The sequence below is a fragment of the Zosterops lateralis genome (genome assembly GCF_965231275.1).
Source record: "Zosterops lateralis genome assembly, chromosome: 6".
Lineage (NCBI taxonomy): Eukaryota > Metazoa > Chordata > Aves > Passeriformes > Zosteropidae > Zosterops > Zosterops lateralis.
In genome coordinates, this window is record NC_139761.1 from 39,565,535 (window position 1) to 39,586,521 (window position 20,987).

The 20,987-nt window shown below is 37.1% G+C and overlaps 1 protein-coding gene across 11 annotated transcripts in view; it reads left to right on the forward strand.

The window, feature by feature from the left end:
* The window catches only part of MADD (MAP kinase activating death domain), a 68,760-nt gene extending 47,824 nt beyond the window's left edge, over positions 1 to 20,936 (forward strand). For 6 of the 11 annotated variants that reach the window (XM_083862913.1, XM_083862915.1, XM_083862917.1 and 3 more), the window contains 12 exons: positions 566 to 674; positions 1,217 to 1,279; positions 1,674 to 1,794; positions 2,928 to 3,033; positions 4,083 to 4,193; positions 5,066 to 5,173; positions 5,264 to 5,428; positions 6,557 to 6,629; positions 7,548 to 7,654; positions 13,008 to 13,077; positions 17,982 to 18,028; positions 19,473 to 20,936. In XM_083862913.1, coding sequence (XP_083719039.1) covers positions 566 to 674; positions 1,217 to 1,279; positions 1,674 to 1,794; positions 2,928 to 3,033; positions 4,083 to 4,193; positions 5,066 to 5,173; positions 5,264 to 5,428; positions 6,557 to 6,629; positions 7,548 to 7,654; positions 13,008 to 13,077; positions 17,982 to 18,028; positions 19,473 to 19,580 — 1,188 coding nt within the window. In that variant the 3' untranslated portion in view covers positions 19,581 to 20,936. The remainder of the gene's footprint in view (positions 1 to 565; positions 675 to 1,216; positions 1,280 to 1,673; positions 1,795 to 2,927; positions 3,034 to 4,082; positions 4,194 to 5,065; positions 5,174 to 5,263; positions 5,429 to 6,556; positions 6,630 to 7,547; positions 7,655 to 13,007; positions 13,078 to 17,981; positions 18,029 to 19,472) is intronic. The other 5 variants (XM_083862920.1, XM_083862914.1, XM_083862919.1 and 2 more) reach the window with 2 other exon arrangements.
* Positions 20,937 to 20,987: the final 51 nt, after the last annotated feature.

The following is a 20,987-nucleotide window of genomic DNA, read 5'->3' on the forward strand; positions in this document are numbered from 1 at the left end:
AGAATAAAACAAAATAGGAACTAAATAGAATTCTAATAACCCTTGCAAGAGATTTAGAACAAAGTTGATGAGTGTGTAGGATGTGTGATGGATTCAAATATCGCACCGTAGTTTACCTGGTGGTAAAGAAATAAATGGGTCAGCTTTGTTGTCATGGTTCCTGCTGGCTGGTAGTCCCAGCTCTCACTCTTCAGGCCAGGTGATATGTAATTATTTGCTTAATGTCATACCTTTATGAATGAAATACAGGGAATGAGGTTCTTTTTCTTTTTAGTCTGGGGCTTGCATTTTTGTTTTGCCTCAGTTTTCCTTCAGGGAAGCACACTGTGTCTTCTCTGTGTTTTGATTTCTCTATTTGTCTCTCTTTGATTTTTCTTTGTCTGACTCTGGATATTTAAGTGTATTACACTGCTCTTTGAACAAAACAGTTGTTTTGTGAATGTTTGCAGGAGAAGCTTTTTTGAAGTGTAGCTTGCAAACTCTGTCTGTTAAACCCAACAGCCCGAGAGAGAGAGCACTGCAGGGTGCAGAGTTAAATTACCAATACTTCTTGTATTATTTCCAGGCCAAGTCTCACAACCTGAAGCAGAGTGTGAAGGATAGCAAAGGGAGTACTCCAGGCAGAGGTCCAGAGGATGGGAACCAGCGTGTCTATCTATATGAAGGACTTTTGGGTAAGCTACTTTTTTTTTGTGGGGAGGGAATCTTTCAGGTTGAAGTTCAGATGAAATCATGTCTAGGGCAGACTGGAATTTTCACTTTCCCTGACACTGTTTTTAACCTCTAACTGTTGTCCTTGCTGGTAGAATAGGAAGGCACATGAGACCATTCAGAGTAAAGTCAAAGTTTTGCTGGGGAAATTGAATAAGTGTAAGAGGAGATTGGTGTGAGTGGTGTAGCTTGCATAAAATTAAATCTGTCCAAGTCTCTTGCTCTTCTTGAATATGAATTCTTTAAACAATGTGAAGAAGGGGAGAAGTAAGTTACCTATGCATGGAAAGTTAAAATACATCACTGATCTTGAAAAATGATCATTCAGCTTAAGTCACTGAACAGAGGGCTAAACTCAGAATACTAAAGGGCTTCAGGTGTATCCTTGAATTAGGAGTACATTGGCTTTTTTTATTTTGTCTGGACTTGCTGTTAATCAAAAGCTCTCTCTTCCTGTGTTTTTCATCCTTCCATTTATGTTTCCTACCTGCTTGGAATGGTGCAGGTAGGGATAAAGGATCTGTCTGGGACCAATTAGAGGATGCTGCAATGGAAACCTTCTCTCTGAGTAATAATCTTACCTTTCCACTTCTCTGTGTGTTTGCAGTGATCTGTGTCTGTGTGAGATATTCATGTCTTTTTGGGGCAATGTTAACAATTTATGGAAGAAATTATACTCCTTAATAGAGATGAGAGGTACTTTACTGTAAGGGATTAAAAATATTGGGCCATAAATTAGAATGAGAGTTTTGTCTTGTCCTTTCTTTTGCACTTTTCTTAAGTTGTGATATTGCTTGTGGTTTACAAGTAACCTTTTTTAAAAAAAAAATTAATACAGTTTCATTGTGTGTTGGCTTGTGGTATTTTCAAGGTATGGGAATGAACAGTAATTAATCCTAAAGTATCTGACTGGAGTAAATGGAATAAATACTCAATGCTCATTTTTTTTATACATTGCGTAGGCAAAGAGCGTTCAACTCTGTGGGACCAGATGCAGTTCTGGGAAGATGCATTTTTGGATGCTGTGATGTTAGAGAGAGAAGGAATGGGGATGGACCAGGGGCCTCAGGAGATGATTGACAGGTAAATTCTTTAGTGGACCTTTTTCCTCCTCATTGTTTCACCTGGGACCAAAATAGTAAAAATAGAAGGGGAAAAAATTATATTAATTCTGCTTAACATGATATTGTCACTTTGTAAACCTTGTTACTACACTTGACTATTCCAAAAGGATCCTTTTCTCTCTCTGCTGGTCAGTAGCTCCTGATACTGAAATACTTGTCTTCAGTTCTGACATATATATTTTTTAACTCTTGTGGTGAGATATTTCCAGAGAAGTGGGTAATGTAAGCATAATAACAATATGAACAGATGGAATAGACTAGATCATTAGTAAAGCAAGAGATTTCTGTGGCAGAATGACTATATTCTGGAATAATAGTGTGTTGACATAAAGTGAAAGAATTAAATATTTCCAGAAATGGCATTTTGAGCCTTCTCAAAATGCAGAGTAACTTACAGGTATTTTCACAGCTTGTAGTTAAAACAAACAAAAAACCCCATGAGGAAACCACTCTCTAGAAATATCTATGTGGTTGCCTAAGGCTTGACTGGTGCTAAGATTTCAATCTTGACCAACTTCCTCTCCCTCCCCCCAGCTCTGTTAACAGCTGGTCATTCTGTGCTCTTGTCTGCCACCTGCAGCTCTACTGCCTCCATCCATGCTATCATGGAACGTGAAATCTGCTAGCCAAAATAGATTTGGGGTTCTAGTTTCAAAGCCATTATTCCAGAAACTGCCTACCTTACTGGAAAAGGAGAGTGCCTGGTGCACTTCCTTCATCAGCTTGCTTCTGCCTTGCAGCTGTATTTAAGCTCTAATCCTAGAGAGCTCTTGTGCTGAGTTATGTGTTCCTCTTCTGACAGTTGTAATTGTCACGGAGCTGTGACTGCAGAGAACAGGAAATGGGTAAGCCCAGTGGACCACTAACAAATTTCCCACTGAGCAGATGTTATTTACTTCAACTAGTTAATAATTAAGGGAAATGTTTAATTACTGATCACAGTATTTCACTGGAAAATGCCCATTTGACTTAGTGTTTTAGAAGTTTTATTTACCCTACACCTCACAAACAGTGCTGTGTCCTCTGCCAGTGCTTTAGTGAAGTGGCTGAAGAATGCCTGTGAGTCTGCTTCAGATGTAGCTCTTCTTGCAGGTATCTGTCCCTGGGAGAACACGATCGAAAGCGTTTGGAGGATGATGAGGATCGTTTGTTGGCTACGCTGCTGCATAATATGATTGCTTATATGCTTATGATAAAGGTGACTTCTTGCTCTTTTTACTAGGTTGCTGCTCAGATTTAAGCAGCGTATTTCATTAGTGTTGTCTTGAAACCATACATCTCTGTTTATGAAACTCAGAACAGTGGATAATAGGGGCAGTTTCTAAGTAGAAACTACAAAGTTGGAAGCCTTTCTGTTACTAGAGAGATGAATTTATTCAAGTTATCAAGGGAAGCATAATCCTGCAAACTCAGCACTTTGGTACTTTAATTTATTTTCTTGTTTTGCATAGCAGAGCCTAGTAGGTTTTAATTTTAAAGTATATTAAAGATACAATGCTTTCTTTCAAGCACAAAGAATTCTTGCCAAAGGAAGGAAGCAGATTGAGTTTTTTTAATATACTCCACAACAATAAGGTCATAATGCAAATGTGTTAAAAAACAATGTTTGATCCAGCTTGAAATCAGCTCTCAAACATTAGTGTACTGTCTTAGAGGCCTTTAGTATCAATGGCTGGCATTCATAGTAGTCTTTTGAAATGGAAATTGAGGCTGAAATATTTTGCTTCTGAGCTTGCCCACAGCTCATCTTCAGGAAGAACCTTTTGCTGTTTGAAGGCCCTCCGGGAGTGTTATAGCTACAGCCTAGTAACCAGGAAACACATGGTGAAAAAATAAGAATTCTGAAAGATACCATGTTGTGTTGAGGGCTCCACAGCTGTGTAACTTGAGTGTGTGCAGAGGAAGAGGTGGAGAAGCTGGCCTGGCCAGTGAGACTCAGAAGTGATAACGTGGAGAACTGAGGCTTTTGGTGTCAGTAGTTGGAAGTGGTGGGTAGTGGAAGTGCAGCTTGTGGAGATGGACAGGCAGGAAATCTGTTGTGCACAACATCACTTGCACAGTAGTTGGAAAAAGTGTGATATGTGCCATGTAGTCCTGTACTGCTGAGTTGAAGAGGCCCTAGCATGAGTGAACTGGTGATCAGTTGTTTTGCTTCTTAGCAATGGAAGCCAAGATATGTTTGGGAGATGGGAGTTGCCTGTTATGAATAGAGAAAAGTATGCAATTGCCTGTATATCTGCTTTCTAGGTGAACAAGAATGATATTAGGAAAAAGGTGCGTCGTCTAATGGGAAAATCACATATTGGATTGGTGCACAGCCAGCAAATCAACGATATTCTAGACAAACTCGCCAATCTGGTAAGTAAAACAGTAACGAGTGATATACCTCTCGGATCTATAGTGGAGGAAATAAATTGCCTGAAAAATCTTATGTATATTCTCTGCAACACTAATATAAAAATATTAAAAATAAGTAATTGAATTTTTAAATGCTGCTCTTCACAAGTATAGAGTAAAGACTGCGCCTATATATCTTCGTTTATAATGTTTTAATGTTACACAGTTATCAGTTAGAGCTGCAATACAAATATGTATAAACATGACACTTATGTACCACAGTTCTGTGCAACATTAATGTTTTCTTAATAACTTTTGTTGGCAGGAACCTTTATGATTACTAGGATTGTAAGAAGCGTTTAGTTTTCTATCAGTTTCCAGGCCACTATAAGACTTATAGCAATCAGTTTCTGTACAAAACTGGTTCCAGTATTCATACAGAGTAAATCTGATGTCCTGTAATGATCAATAAGAATATAGGCTAAAGCCTAGTTTGTAAATCTAGCCAGTTTTTAACACAACCATCACCAGGGTGGACACAAGTTAGGCTCTTTTAAAGGTATTTTCTACATTTGGAACTTACTTTTCTGCACAGAAAAGACACAAAATTATCTTATTATTAATTGGGAAAAATTAGACTGGTTTACTGCAATGATACCAGAACTCAGACACCTCACTTTCCCACACTGAGTATGGTACCACGTGAATGTTGTATGCTAACTCTCACAGTCACGCTTGTTGAAAATAAACTTACTAGAGTATGTTGCTTATGGCTTTGTCCAGAATTGTTTCCAATAAACTGATTAAATACTGTTAAAAATTCTTCCTTTCATGTCTCCTAATGGATTTTCTTTTCAAAGTTCATTAATAATTACATGTGGGTTTTTTCCTAGAATGGACGGGAACTCCCTGTGAGACCCAGTGGCAGCCGCCACATCAAGAAGCAAACTTTTGTAGTACATGCTGGGACAGACACAACAGGAGACATATTTTTCATGGAGGTAGAGACAAGAATAACACTAATGCAACTAGTAGCAGAAGAAGAAAGAGAAATAGGTTTAAAAATCTTATGTAATATTTTGTGCTCCCAGGTATGTGACGATTGTATTGTGCTGAGAAGCAACATTGGAACTGTGTATGAGCGTTGGTGGTATGAGAAACTCATCAACATGACTTACTGTCCCAAAACAAAAGTGCTTTGCCTCTGGCGCAGGAATGGTCAGGAGACACAACTTAACAAATTCTACACAAAGAAGGTTTGTATCTTGTTTAATATACACAATACTGCAGGGATAACAACACAGAAAAAACTAAATACTTTGTGTATCATATTCCATGTTTAATCAAAAAATAGCACTCTCTTTCCAGCATTGGTTACTGAACTGCAATAGCTGTTTAGCAGCACTGACATCTGAAGCTGGCATTGTGCCCTGTCATTTACTTGAAGACAGTTGTCCACCAAAAGTAATTTAAGAAATGACATGTAGCTTTTTTGTTAGAAGAAGAAAAGCATCAGTATTGTTAAATATTGCGAGCTTACAGGCTTGTGAAGATAGTAAAAATATTACAGAGTATTCATGGACAAAACCTAAATAAAACTATGCCACTAGGAGTTGATAGTATAATTTTTAATTTTAAAATCACAGAACAGCTTGGATTGGAGGGGACCTTTAAGATCACCTACTTTCAACCCCCCACTGCCACAGGACACCTTCCATTTAGTCCCACTGTCCGTGTCACTGACAAAGGTGTTAAACAGCATTGCACCCAGTACTCACACCCAAGGAACACCACTTTTCAATGGTTTCCACTTGGATGTTGAACCATTGATCTCAACTCTTTAGAGTTTGTCCATCCATCAAATTTGTTCCTTTCTAATGTAGAGTAGTTCAGCTTCTCTGTGTCCTATATTTTGGGCTATGGATAGATTTTTTTTTTTAAATTTAGCTCTGAATTTATGGCTTAATCTCAGAATTGGAGGAAGAAGAAGTGTATGCCATAAGGAAATTGATATGAATAACAAAAAAATAGGTATAATGTGCATGACTAGCAATATTGACTGCTGGAAGCTGAAAGAGAGGGAGGGATTATTTTGATGCTTTTTCTACAGTAAGAAACTGCATAGGCTGAGTTAGAATGTGCCAAGACATGAACTCTTCACTAGCTTGTGTGACTTAATGCTATGAAATAGTTTCTCTATCATCTTGTAAAACAAAGATAAGTACTAACTAGTAAATGGGTATACTTGAACTGGAATAAGCTTTTGGTCTTTTGCCACCACATGAGGTTGCTTGTTTTTGTAGAATCTTAGAGTCTTGCTGTTCGTTTTCCTCCCTTAGTAATTTGGAGAAATAACATTGCATTACTCTTCTTCTATCTGTTAGTGTCGGGAACTGTACTACTGTGTAAAAGACAGTATGGAGAGAGCAGCAGCAAGGCAGCAAAGCATCAAACCAGGTACAAGATTTTACATGTTGGGAACATTTGTTGCTTTATCTGCAATCAGCAATTTTTTTTTTATTAATAACTTCTTTGAACATAATCTCCTTTTACTTGAAAATCTTGGGGTAACTTTGTGTATCCATGAGCAAGTAGCAGATTGTTGTCTGTAGCAAGAGTATTTGAAAGGTGTTTTAAGAATTGGGCCATAATTTAGTATTAAAAATGCGTTTGAAAAGTGTTTGGATTGTGTTAAAAGCCATTCCCCAGAGCTCAGTGGTTCTGCAAAAAAATAATAATTTTTCAAAAACCATTTTAAGAATAAAATTTTAAGCTGAACCGAATAATGCAAAAGAAACTAGATGAAAATGTCTAGATTTTTCACCTTTTAATATCCTCTCTTAAATTATTATTTTAATAATATTTTGGTGTTCTAATTGCTTAAAACAATACCATGTAATGCATATCACAAATACAAGCCTTCTTTGTGCTGCTTATATATCTGTACTTAAGACTATGTTCTCTATGGTATTATGTGATTGCAAGGTTTTACTATGCAGAAATGAAATGTGGCATTTAAAGCAAACAAACAATACCCTAATATGATGTACAATAAATACAGGATGAACTGACATTGATGTTACTTCATGTCACCAGAATGAAATTTATTACAATACTTAAAATTCTAGTGGTTCTCAGAAAGCTGTCATTAGTGAGTGGACTCACTGAAATGGTCTCTACTATTTTTAATAGTGTCCTTTTGCTATGCACATCAATAGGAATTATGTTTTTACTATTTTATATCCCCCTTCCACATACCATGTTTTGGCTGACTGCTTTCTGCACTTTCTCTCTCTCTCTCTCTGGATTTTTTTTTGGTTTGTTGTCATTTTTGTTTTGGGGTTTGTTTCTTTTTTTTCTTCATTAACATCACAGGCCCTGAGTTGGGTGGTGAGTTCCCTGTGCAGGATATGAAAACCGGTGAAGGAGGTCTTCTTCAGGTCACACTGGAAGGAATTAACCTGAAATTTATGCACAGTCAGGTATGAGGGGAATCTATGAGATGACTGAGCATGAAGCTTTTTGCAGCACGCCTTTAAACGTGTTTCCTCTTCCCAGAGTATCAATAAGGACAGGGGTTAGCTTGATCTATCAAAAGTGGATAAAAAAACTTAGATGTATTTAAATGCAAACCCACAAGCATGTATCAATATATATATGTAAAAACACAATGAAATTAAATATCCTTTGGAAAACTATAATCTGTTAAAGAAAGATGTTGATACATCTTTCAGGTTCTTGTTTCTTGTGGTCTGAATTGCCTAAGCACAAAAAAAATGTTAGCCTGTATTAAGGGACAGAAAAAGTGATCAATAATAATCTAAGCTGCTGTAATGCATCACACAGTGAACAAATCCTCATTGCATAAGCAGTTGGCCTTAAAGATACAGTGTTTGAATATTGCAGGTACAGAAGGCAACGTTCTGCATTATGTTTAATCTATCGTATTTTAAAATTTTAGGAACTACCTATAGAAGTTTGTATGAAAATAAAATAGGAAACTGGTTCTTGATGTAATGCACAGAAATAAGAAAAAAGTACTGATTGCTTTTTCCTTCCAAAGAGCAGATATTGTGGGCATAGAGGAAACACAAGTAGAATTGTCATTTCTTCCTTTCTCTGGATGTTGTTTCTGTTGCTTCCTTTGATCCTTGTTTTTTATTTTGCTTTATGGTTTTTTTGTTTTGCATATATTAAATGCATGCTATGCTAGACAGTAGAATCGATTTTTAGGGGAGAAGGGAGAGTGTGTGTGTGTGAGAGAGAGAGAGAGAAAGAAAGAAAAGCTTCTGTCAGTTCTCTGTGGAGTGTTTTTTCCTTTCCTCCTGACTAGACTTTTCTCCCCACACAAGCTTTGTTTTTCTTTGAGGATCCATCAGTGTAGATCCCACTGGAAGTGCACGTGCATCTCAAACACACATGCTCAGAATCTTTAATATTTTCCCAAGGTCACAGCAGCACCATGTGCCACTTTCAGTTCATATGTGCCAGTATAAGAAGTGGAGAGTTGTGAACCTCCTTCAGTTTCCTTGCTGTCTCTTACAAGGGTAGAACTTGGATCATGTCCAACCTGCTGTAGAATTTCAGACCTGTGATTTAACACTCTACTTGACTAAGATACAGATTTTTTCTTTTCATGGGGTGTGCTGAAATACAAAGAACTGTAAGAGGAAGTTATTGGTTGTACAGAATGAATTTTCATAGTTCTTGAAATGGCAGGTCTAAAGCTGTTGAAAATTAAACTCTGGTTTCAAAGCAACAGTTCGATATCCTTATAGATGGATATAATGGAAATTACTTTGTCCTAAGGTAAGGACACAAAATAGGAATGTTCTCTTTGCTACTTCACCCAGAAGTCAAAAAAGTTCTGCTCAAACAGCTCATCTCTATGGAGATGACGCCATTTCATAAACTAAAGGCAGGCATATTCATATTTGCAGTGAGAAAAGATACATGAAGAGATAGCCACATCAGCACCAGTATGGTTTTTAAGTGTAACAGGCATCTTCACAAGACAAAGATGCTCAGTGTTAAGCATATAATGAGCACACATGTATCTGTGCAAAAGAAAAACTCCAGATTCAAGCTTTTTTTTTTTTTTTTGCTTTTTTTTTTTTTTCTTTTTTTTTTTTTCCTTCCCCTGGAAGACTGGAATGACATTCAGAAAGAAACTTTAGGGGAAACCTTGTATTGATTTTTAGTATGGGACTGTCTGGAGTATTACTTTAATTTTGTACAACAGATACTGAGGCCTGTGCTACTACCAGAACTCGTAGAATACCAGCTTTATCATATCCTTCCTTAGAGACAATGATGTTCTAATTTGCTGTCTGTCATGAAAATTCCTATCTTTTTTCTGGAAAAGAGTCTGTGCAGGTCAGACCCAAGACATATGCTGGCAATCTCCCTCACCTGAAGGATTGTTCCTTCTTTTCATCACCTTTCCAATGAAGCTGTAGCCAGATGAGTTGCCATTACTTAAGATGGATATTGAAACTAGTGTAGTTCTGGAAAATACATTGCATTTATTCAACGTTTACATTCTTGGTCTGTTAGATTATATTGCCAGCTGACCAGAGCATTCAGTATCATTTAAGGGATCTAAGAAACATATCCTTGTTTTCCTTCTTGAAGCAAAGTGTGTAGACAGATATCAAACATGTCATTTGAGGGTTTCTGTAGAACGGACAACTGTAACAGTTACATAAAGGACTCTTACTAGTTGAAAAAAAAAAAATCCCCTCCATGGAGCTAAAGGATGTTGGCATTCTTATTCTGACACTCATCAACCAGTCTCTTTTCTTAATAAAAGGTCAGCTATTTGGATGATTTTTTTCTTTCCAATTCTTGTATACATTGTGTGAATTGCTCCCTAAGGTGGTTGATTTCAGAATATTTATATAAGCATCCTTAAAACCAGGATCCCACAGTCGTTTTTCTGTGTTGAAAATGGCATTTTCTGTTTGTGTTGAGTTTGAATGGGGATATTGATCAGCAAAAGCCTACAGGATCTCATCAGGCCCAGCTTTCTCTTCATCTTCATCTCCTTACTTAATATAAAGGCCCTGTTCTTGGCTATGTTTCCAAGTATTCTTTTTAGTATTGTGGCTTACTAGTATAAGGGATTTCTATTGCTCTGATTGATTGGGCATCACAGAATTCACTTAGAACATGGGAAGAGGGATTTCCACTTTTTAAAAGAAAAGTATAAATGGAATCTACCTGAGAAGACTGAACATATTGCTTCAGTGTGAAGTTTGTTCTAACAAAGCCGTTTGTGAAGGCTCTTGATTTGCAGTGTGTATACTTTCTTACCCTCTTGTGAATTCCGTAGGAAATGCCTCAGATGCATGGTGGGACAAGCTTTTATTAGCATGTGAGAGTTGTCTTTAGTGTTCACAGATTGTCTCACCATGCTGCAGCACATAAAAGTTTTAAGAATAAAAGATGTTGTAGTCTGTGCCTAGCAGGTCAAAGGATGTTCTTTAGAATAGGAAAGAATCAACTGTACCTCTGGCATTGGCAGATTGAGGCAATTCTGAGTTCACATCTACAAACTCTGTTGTAGTATTGGGACTCAGTAGCCTGTGCCCATTATGAATTCATCTGTGTCAAAAATACATGGAAGATTAATAAGATGCATAAGGCACATGCCCATCTACAGTAGGATCCACACTGAATGCTTTGTCTTTAGGAACAACAGTTTCCCTAGGGTAAGTAACTGCTATTTCCTTTATGTGTGTTTTCTGGTGGAGTGAGAGGAGAGCGTCCCTGGCCTTTAAACAATATAGCAAGAAATTGTCCTTTAACTAATTCCTTCTGAAAATAGATTGTAATTGGGACAAACTTGATAAATTTTCATCTTGCTCATAGGTCTTGTGGAAATGCAGCACCCTGTAAAATTAACTCAGATTGTGAGCACCTGGGGCAGTCAAGTCTCTTAGACAGTTTTACTCTTCCCAAATAAAATGGCCAGTGTTTCGCCTGAGCCTTTCTATTGAGTTTCTGAATTTTTGTACTTCAGACTGTTAGCAAAAACTTTGCACTGTAAAGATTACAGAAAACCAGAACCAAGTGCAGTAAAGAAAGTATTCTGTTATTGATTTGTCTATTCTGTAAGTATACCTCAAAAAATAAAATGTTTTTGACTGAGTAAACTGATACAGAACAGGAATGAAAACAGGCAAACAAAAAAATGGATGGGATTAAATCTCTTTTCCCTTGAGTGCTTGAACATAAGCAGAAAGCAAGATTTTTGGTTAAGTAAGTAGAAGTTTTGGGTTTTTATGTTGAACAAAAAATATCTCAGGTTGGTTAGTTCTCTGACAATAAAAATAACAATAAAATTCCTTTGACTTGAAAATCACCATGTCTTATCTCAGATGTACAGTGCATTTACTGGTCTCTCTTGATACAGATAAGTCTCTTCAAGAAACCCCACAACAATTTCTAGTGTTGACATCCTTTGCCTTTCATGCATAGCATACAATGCATGACTACATTGGTGCTGCTAGTATGGGATTCTAGGGGGTTGCAGAGTTTTCCTTTCCCTTCTTTCCAAGACAGTGAAATTTCTCCAAGCACCATTTAAAAAAAAGGTCCTGAAATCATGGTGTCCTAAAGGTGTAGGCACTCAAAGTATCAAACCACACTATTGTCATACAGTTTTGCAAGGACCTCTCTAAGGTGTTTGACATAGACACTCTGAATATTAGGGCAATGTTATTCTTAGTGTTTCTCTTGCCTTGAAAAGCAAGTCTGCTAGAAACTGGGATATGGATTAGAGTCCTTAGAGCACTTGCTACAGCTTCTTATGTCTGTGTACTGACTTTGACCCTTCTGGAGATGTGCACATAGGAAGAGGCTGTTTTGTATCTTCAAATAGATAGGATGTTAAACAAACTCATTATGCAAAGAGAACTTGTTTATTCATGCAATCTTGGCATCTACATTCTGGACTGAAAAATCTTGTCATGTAGTTCAACTGGTTTTGTCTTTTGGGGTTTATTTATGTAAAACATGACTTCAAGGCAGGTTTGTTTTCTAAATGACTTGCTCAGCTGGCACAGCCATATGTGAAGTGAGAAAACCATAGAGAAGGATCCAAACCCTCCTGTCCTGCTCAAAGCAGAAAACTGGTACTGACCGTTAAAAGGAGATGGTTCCAAGAGTAACTCTGAAGATTATATATCATAAACTCTAGTAAAATCTTACATGGCAGAACCGCCAGGGAGAAGAAAGGTTAGTGGTTCCTCATTGGATTCAATTTGACTGCTTGGTAGGTTGGGAGGATCAGTATCAGGGTGGGAAGTATAGTGCCCCTTACCTGCCCTCTGTGCTGGAGGAGGATGCATGGAGGGGCAGAAACTAACTGGGATGGATCAGAGGCTACAAATAGTGCCAAATTTGGGAGCCAGCTTTATTCTCGTCCCCCTCTTTTGCTGTATTTCAGGTGTGTTGATATTCTTTTTGCAATAACTCATTTGAGTGCCTGAAGGGGTAGCAATGTGGGATATGTCAGAGTTACTAACTCCTTCGTTTCTCTTCCATGCTTTCTCCTCCTGCAAGGAGCGGAAGGTACTTCATCTTCTGCTGTCTTTGCTTCTTAGCACTTTTAAGTTTTTTGTTGATTTCTAGCATTGTGGCAAGTTTGTCTTCTGAATATTTATTTCACCCTTTATTTATATATTAAACTGTAAATGAACTGGTAGTGTATGCTATAAAATTTCAGGTTGTATCTGTCGTGATGATATTTTTGTTTAATTTTGATTTTTGGTTTAAAAAAACCCTACAAACCCAACTAATTTTATGTTACTTTTCCTCCTGTTTTTGTAGGTTTTCATAGAGCTGAATCACATTAAAAAGTGCAATACTGTGCGAGGAGTCTTTGTCCTGGAGGAATTTGGTAATTACATTATTTTGATATTAGGTCTGTACTCACATGGCAGTAACTCAAATTTCCAGTCTTCAGATTCAGAGTTGCACTGCAATTTTGAAGGTGGGACAGAATGTAGATTTCATGTAAGGAGTTGTGTGAGAGGTGGGTGACTTCACATAAAATTTTGCGCATCAATTTTTATCATATTAAGATTTGTGACAAGGTGCTTTTTATTATTAGACAGAGAAAAGGTCCTGAGTCTTCTGAAGTAACAAAAACCAGGTGTGGATGTGTGTATGAATTTTCTTTGGTATGTTCCTTTTTAATCTGAGAAATGACATTTTTAAAGCAGGATTTAAAGATGAACTTTCTCATCACACCATGCTTTCATTACAAAGAATTACTGTTAATTGCAAAGCTTTCTTTTTGCTCTAGGTGTAGTTTAATTTTTTGTTGAATGGAGTAGAAGCTGTTTTGTCAGGTTGTATTTTATTTATCCTGTGATTTTTATTTTCAAGCATGAGTGGAAAAGTAAAGGTTAAGGAGAACAGATAGTTTGTGCTATTTTGGTCAGTTATTGCTGTTGCGTATCTGCCTACGCTGGAGACTGGGAAAAATTTCAGGTTACTCTTCAGTGTTAGTGTCAGTCCCAATATTCTTCACTAGAGTCTGGAAAACATGAATGGCTTCAGATGCAGCTCTATGGACGGTTGATGCACATACTTTTCATGAAACTCAAATTGGTTTATTCTTCCAGCCAGCCTTGAGACATTTGTTTAGGTCTAAGAAGTATGTATGAGGCATAGAAACTGAAATTTACAACATTCCATAGTAGATCAGCATCCACAGTTTGGCCATTAATCAGAATCTGAGTCAGCAGCTCCCATTACCAAGACTGTCATTGTTCTTTGATACTGTGAACAGAATGTTCTGGCTGAGGGATTCTCTCTTGAATTATAGAGGACTATTAATATGAAGTTTCTGAAATTAATGTCTTTGTCCATGACAATGTATTGTCACCTTTGGGTGAGACACAAAGTTCTAAGTGATAAAACCCTTCTGACTGTTGCAGTTTGCTTGTTGTTTACTGTAAATTTCCCATGTGTTTCAGATTTGAATTTGTGAACAATTTTTCCCATTTTTTGAAAATGTTGTTCATGGTTCCTATGATCAGACATGTATATTTAAACCATGAAAATTTTCTAATAGTTTAGATAGTTAGAACTTAGTTCATAAATTCTGTTCAGTTTCTGTTTCTTTGATATTATGTTTTCATGCTGATGAGCACAATTCATTTTATTACTTGCAGAAATTTCTTAAGTCAGTAAAAGATTATTGATGGGTTTTAAAAAGATGAGAATTCAGATGCCATAAAATTAACTTAAAGAATGGCTTCAGCTTCTGAAATCTTTACTTAAAAGAAATTACTTGGATCATAAATTAATTTTGGATCATTTTTTGAGGTTTTAGTGCAAAGTACCTATTTTAATAGTTTGTTTATATTACACAAGAAGAAAGAAAGTGTTTAACTTGGTTATTTCTAGTTAATTTGTATTTGTGACTCTGCAACAGAGCATGTATGTAGAGAAAATGTACTTCTTATTTTTTTACAAAAGATTTTGCAATCAAGGGCCTATTGCAAAAGCTAGAATTGTCATATGGAACTTATAAAAGGGTAATTTTAAGAAGTAATTAAAAATAAACTGGGAGTTGAAATCTACAAGCAAAAACTGAGGAATTAAACCACTTGAGTTAAAAATATCCTCTTACAAAATAGAGGTCAAAGGCCAGAACCAATTTAGATGTACCAGATGAGATTGACAATTTACCCATCCAGCTAATACAGAGAAAAAAAAAAAAAAAAAAAAAAAAAAAGCAGGATGTGGCAGGGGAGCTAACTTTCTTCTTATGCTGAGACTAGAATCTACCTCAGAGCTGTTTTTGAATTGTTGTGAAGGTTGAGAGGATATGACAATCTGTCCTGTTCAAGATGAATGAACATGTTTGGTAGTAGTAGAATAAAAGCATTCCACAAAAACTTGCTTGGACTTCTTAAGAATGAGGTTATTTAGTGTTAAACATTGCAAACCTTGCCATCAGATTTATTATACTACTTCCTGCATATTGAAGTAGTGGATGCTCTTTGGAAGATTGAGTCTGTTAAGTGTGATTATTCCTGTCTGATGGGAGGTACTTCAATGCAAGATTTTGATTTAACCAAGCATGAGTGCTCCGAATTAGTGATAGCACAGGAGGAAATTAAAGGTCTGTTTGTGTTAATGCTGGCAGCATCACAGTTGGACTTGTGGTTTCAGAGCAGGATGCAAGCAGAAGTTCAGGAATTGTGTCCCACAAATGATAGTGTGAACTTAAGTAAGTGAGGAAATGTAGGGTTCTTCCCTCTGGAATTTGAGTTACTGCTGTGTACTTGTGCTTTACTTTCTTGTGGCCCCTTCACCACCGCTGCTATGAAAACCTTCATTCTCCAGCAGGTAAAGTGATCTCCCCTAAACTCATTTTGTGGTAGCACCATATTTTCATTTACAGGACCAAAGGCTGCAGGATGGTGCTTAATTTACTCCCTTCATCCACTCAGTGCAAGAGCATCAGAAATAACTTCTAATGTTAGAGGAAAAGTGCTAATCTCTCAGTTTGAGGCTTGAATCTTTGAAAGCTTGGGTTTTTTTCTTTGGGATTTTTTCTTGTTTAATGGGGGAATCTTTTTTTTTTTTTTTTTTTGTGGGAGGGCAGGCTTTGTTTCCTTTTCTTCCTTTTTTCTTTGTATTCTGGAGTGGTAGTGCTTTGACTTCTCTGTTTGTAAATGCAAACCCACTCTTCTTAATCTTCCTAACTCAGTCCTCTCAGGAGAATTTTCTGCATTGGAAGGACTGTGAAGGAGTAATTTAATTAAAGACAAGGCAACTGACTGTGAAGTGGAGAGACAGCACCTTGTCTAGCTGCTCTCCTGTTCCCTCTTTTCCTATTCTCAGTTACGATACAGGACTTTACAGCTTCCCTTCTCTCCTTCCCTCATGGCACAAGGTCCTTACAGCTTTCCCTTCCTGCTTTTTGAAGAGTGTATGAACAGTTGTATGTTATCCAGTGGGCAGTGAGACTTACACAGCTGTAAAAGTCCTACCCTATTTGGCTGTGCACCAGCCTCACTCCCACCTTTATCCCCTGGTGACATGGAGTTAATTTGGAACATCTGGTGCCAACGGGTAAGGTAGCTTGGATGTGCACCTCCTTATCTCCCTGGCTTTAGTCTCTGGTATCACTGGGGCAGTGCAGCCTGGGTGTGCACTTCCCTTATTTCTCAGCCCTTCATTCAACTGCCAGCTCCAAAGAGAGTGAGAGTTGAAAAATAAAACAAAAATATTACTTTTTACCACCATATCATGTACTTTACAATATTATTTCAACTTCTCAAGATTATTTTCAAGAATGACAGTACCATGACATACAAGAATTAGCAGGTACTGGTTTATATTTTGAGAACTTTTTCAAACCCAGTCTGCACTGCCTACTCTTGGCCCCTTAGAGTGTGATCCGTCTCCCTCTCCAGCTAAACGTTTAGCTGTGTCATATCATAGTTGAAGAGATGACATCTGCATGGATAGGTTTTGTCGTGGACTTTTCCTGGTTCTTCATACTGAACTCATCTGCCTCTGTTTCTTTTCTTGTCACTAGTATTATATGTAATAAAACATTTATCCTTCCTCTATGAACCTGGAATGATATGGTTTTGCATAATTTCTGTACTGCTTCTTCTAAATTCTTTTGTTGTGACACAGAAATCTCATGGCAAATTCCAGCTATTCTGGAAGGGAAGTACTCAGAGTTGGTCGTGGTATTCCCCTGATACTGACATTTTAAATTTGCCAGTTGTATGTTCTAGTGTGATCTTTGTTCTCTTCTGGTGATTTCCCATGGTATCTGTTCACAACATTTGCAGACCAAGTGCGGGCCAAAGGCACAGTTCAGATGCACTGCACACGAATGGGATGGTTACAGTTTGCTTTTTTAATGCATTCCACAATGAGAAAAAATGACGAATTTTTTTCACCTATATTTTGGCAGTTTTCTTTCTATCACTTTGAGGCAGTGCAGTGGAACAAGGTCAGATTTTCTGGATAATAGCTTTTTCATCAAGGCCCTAATGCTCTTTTTATATAAAGATTTCTATAAACCAACAAGCCAGGTATTTTAGGAATACGTGTCACTGAACTCAGCATTTTATTTTAAGGCAACTCATTCAAAAACTATGAATGTTTTCAGTGAGTATGTCAAGTAAATACTATCGCACACATCCTATACAGGAGAAAGAATCTCTTGAGAAACTTAAAAATAGAGCTGGAAAACAGTCTTCCAGTTAAGAAAAATTTCTCCCTCAGCTCCTTTTTTTCCCCTCTGGATTTCACTAGCTTACTATACATTGTCCAATAGTTCTTTTGAGATCTGTTATTCAGCAGAGAAGGATTCAAACATCTCAAGGGTAAAATCTTTGGGGCTCATATAGTGACAAATTCCTATGGAATTTTTGGGTTATGTTTTAGCTTATGTAGTAGGCATTAAGCGTATTTTGTCATTAAGCATATTTTTTCATTTTTTTAGTGTCTAGCAGGAATAAGTAATATGAGAAAAGCCAGAGTCTCTTAAGAACCATCAAATACCTGCTGTTCCAAACAGAGGCAGTGAAAATTTTTGCCCGCTTACATAATTTATTAAGACATTACCAGTGTCTTCCAAGGATATACATAATGTGAATGAAAAGAAGTCTGTAGAAGTGAGGGGTAGTGAAGTGCCCTGTACCTGCACCTGCTGTCTGTCTGCATCCCTTCCCTTTCCCATGGGAACGTTGTGCTATTTCTTTCCCATTTGCCTCTCGTTTTTTGAACTTTTTGTTTTGTCTCTTGCCCGTCCGGTTTTAGTTCCTGAAACTAAAGAAGTGGTGAGCCACAAGTACAAGACGCCAATGGTGAGTCTCCTGTGATGCCTCTGCTGGTTCTCTAGAGGTTGTATCTTTACATTTTCATGTGGAGAAAAGAATTACATTGAGACAGTGGGATTTACAGTGAAACACCAACTGCTCTTTAGGATATTTTCATTAGGGAGAGACAGCAAAACTCAGTGATTGTTGAATATATGAAATTAGAGGAACTCACCAGTGTAGAAAGCACTGTCTCCTTTTAAAGACAGATAAAGATGAAAGGTAGCAAATCTGGCATTAAACTGTAGCACAGTGAGAACTGGTGGAACTATTAATTTTGAGACAGTGCAGAACACAACCCTTACTCCATGGAATGATGGAAAGGGAGACTACTTCCTAAAAATACAATGATTATTAACAGTTTACAGAAAATTCCCATCTCCTCCTGAGGAATGTCTTGTGAGAGAACAGTAAAAGTATTGATTCCTGCTGTATAGATGAGTTCTTGTTCTGGTATAATGTTTAGTTTTTATAACATTTTTGTGGACACTAGCAGTTGATAATGATACTTAGCACTACTATACATGATCAGGCTTATATTCACTCATGAGGAAGAAATAGAAACCAATGATTATCATCAGGACTGAAATTTTAGTTTGTGTCTCTAGCGCAGTGTGCACATTTGGTGATTTCATGGAAACTCAGTCCTTCAAGAGGAGAGAGAGCAAAATTATTTCAAGAAGCTGGAAGTGTTTTAGAACAAAGTACTTAGAATATCTGTAGTTTAAGAAGCAAATAGATGTATCTGTTAGTAAGAAAAGCTTGTTTAATGGAAAAAAAAGTATTTTATGGAAATGTTTTAGCTTGTACTGTAATACAGCAAAACATGTTGTTATGCTTATTACCTTTACAGAAATTTTAAATGTCAGTTTAAAGGACAAGAATTTTTAACATCATCAGAACAGATGGTATTAGAACTAGTATATAAATTAAGTCTTAGTCTTACCTTCGCTGAATTGTGCTGCCAGTCACATGGTCAAAGAGGATTTTCGGTTAAGTAATAGCACAGTTAATCAGTTAAATAATTGTAAAACGGAGTAGTGCTATGTGAAACCCTCTCTTCAGTTAGCTCTTTCAATGCCTCCCAGAAAATATCTTGTAATTTCATGCAAGAGACCAAAAGCAAATGTGCAGAATGGTTTTTCTAAAGCCAGTTGGTTAACTTTCTAGCTTAGCATACTGTTCTTAAAAATTATAAAATCGTACTGTTAAGCGGATAATGTTTTTATCAAAATGGAATTTTTTAGTTTGTTATATGGCTCTTCTTCTCTCTCCATCTCGGTTAAAAGGTGGTAGGGGACACATTTTCCTGATTTTGTCTGTAGCCAGAGTAGCTGTCCCATGAAGGAAGACATGCAGGAAAATACAAATGTGCAATGGATTATGTAAAACAATTATTCTGAATTTCAATATCTCTTCTAAATTCTTGTAGGCTCATGAGATCTGCTACTCCGTGCTGTGTCTCTTCTCTTATGTGGCTGCAATTCGTGGAAAAGAGGCAGAAAACAAAAGCAAACCACCTCGACCAGTTTCCAGTTGATCATGATACTTGGGAATATCTACCTTTGGCACACTGATATGCAGTTCTCCCAGTTCTACTGCAGATACTGGAGCTCACTTTCTGTCTTTTATGAGAACTTGATTATTTATGTATGACCCTGAAAGTCTTTCCCCACTGAAAAACCTAAGCCTTCCATGTTCAGTCTCCTTCTGAATTCATCCTTAATGGAGTTTTTAAATGAGCTTTTAATCAGACAATTTTGAGCATCTGCATCCAGCTGTGAGTGACTTACTCTGGACATTCCTTTGAAATCCTTTTTTGTTAAGATGACTAATAGCTTGAGTTTGGTTGTTTTTTGTTCTAGTGGTACTTGTTACAATTTGATCACTTTAGGACTGCAGGCTTCTGCTTTCAGATTCTCTGGTATGTGCACAGTGGAAGCAGCCTGGTCCTGTATGTTGTTTCAATGTTGTGTTTTTGTTGTTTTCCTTCTGTGTTGTTCATTTTCAATCACCAACATGGAGTTCCTGTCACATAGTTCTACAGTCCCTTTGGGTAGAGATGAACAATTTAGCTGTCATAGTCTTAAAATACCATGTGACAGTTGAAGTTTGAAGTTTTGGTCCATCTGTGGAGATGACTGCTTCTCAAGTGGAGGGACAAACTTTGAAGGTAGTATAGCATAAAAAACCTCAACACTTTGGGTTCTGTGGATTTTCAGATGGGAGTTTAGGTGACATTTGTAGCTACCCCAGCAGTAGAGTTCACAGAAGCAGATAAGCACTCCCTAAAGCAGTTAATCACAGGGATTAGAGAATGAATAAGGCAGCATAAAACTTGGAAATATTACTGGCAGAAGCACAGTACAGAAATCTGCAGAACATGTTCAGAAGCCCAGAGGATTATGCTGTCTTGAAATTTTTTAAACTATTGCTTTTTTTTTTCTTTTCAATCTGTATCTGTATATGAAGGGATCTTGAAAATATTGTGTTTATGCATAATGAAACTCACGTAATTAAAACTATCCATCACATTCCTTATTTTAAATAAGCTGGATAATGAATGGGAGTTTTTTGCATCCTGTTTTTGTTCTTGAACTGTACTGCACTTGTCTGGAAAGCTCTTAGGATGCTGGAAGGTGAGACTGTCTAGAAAAAATAATGTTACATGTAAAATACCGGGAAAAATTGCTCTGATACAAACTAATGTATTGTATGTTTTGACATTGAATTCTGACTAAATGCACCCAGAAATAACCCTGTTTTGGCTTGGTCAGGGTATCCACCATTTAAAATGGAATATACTAGTATGGGTGAGGATGATGTAAATATTATAGTATCACATCTATTTATAGAAACTGTACAGCTCTCTGAATGTGAAAATAAAATGTCATTCAACCAGCAACTAGTTTTCGTCTTCCTGTGCTTTTCTATAATTTGTTACTCT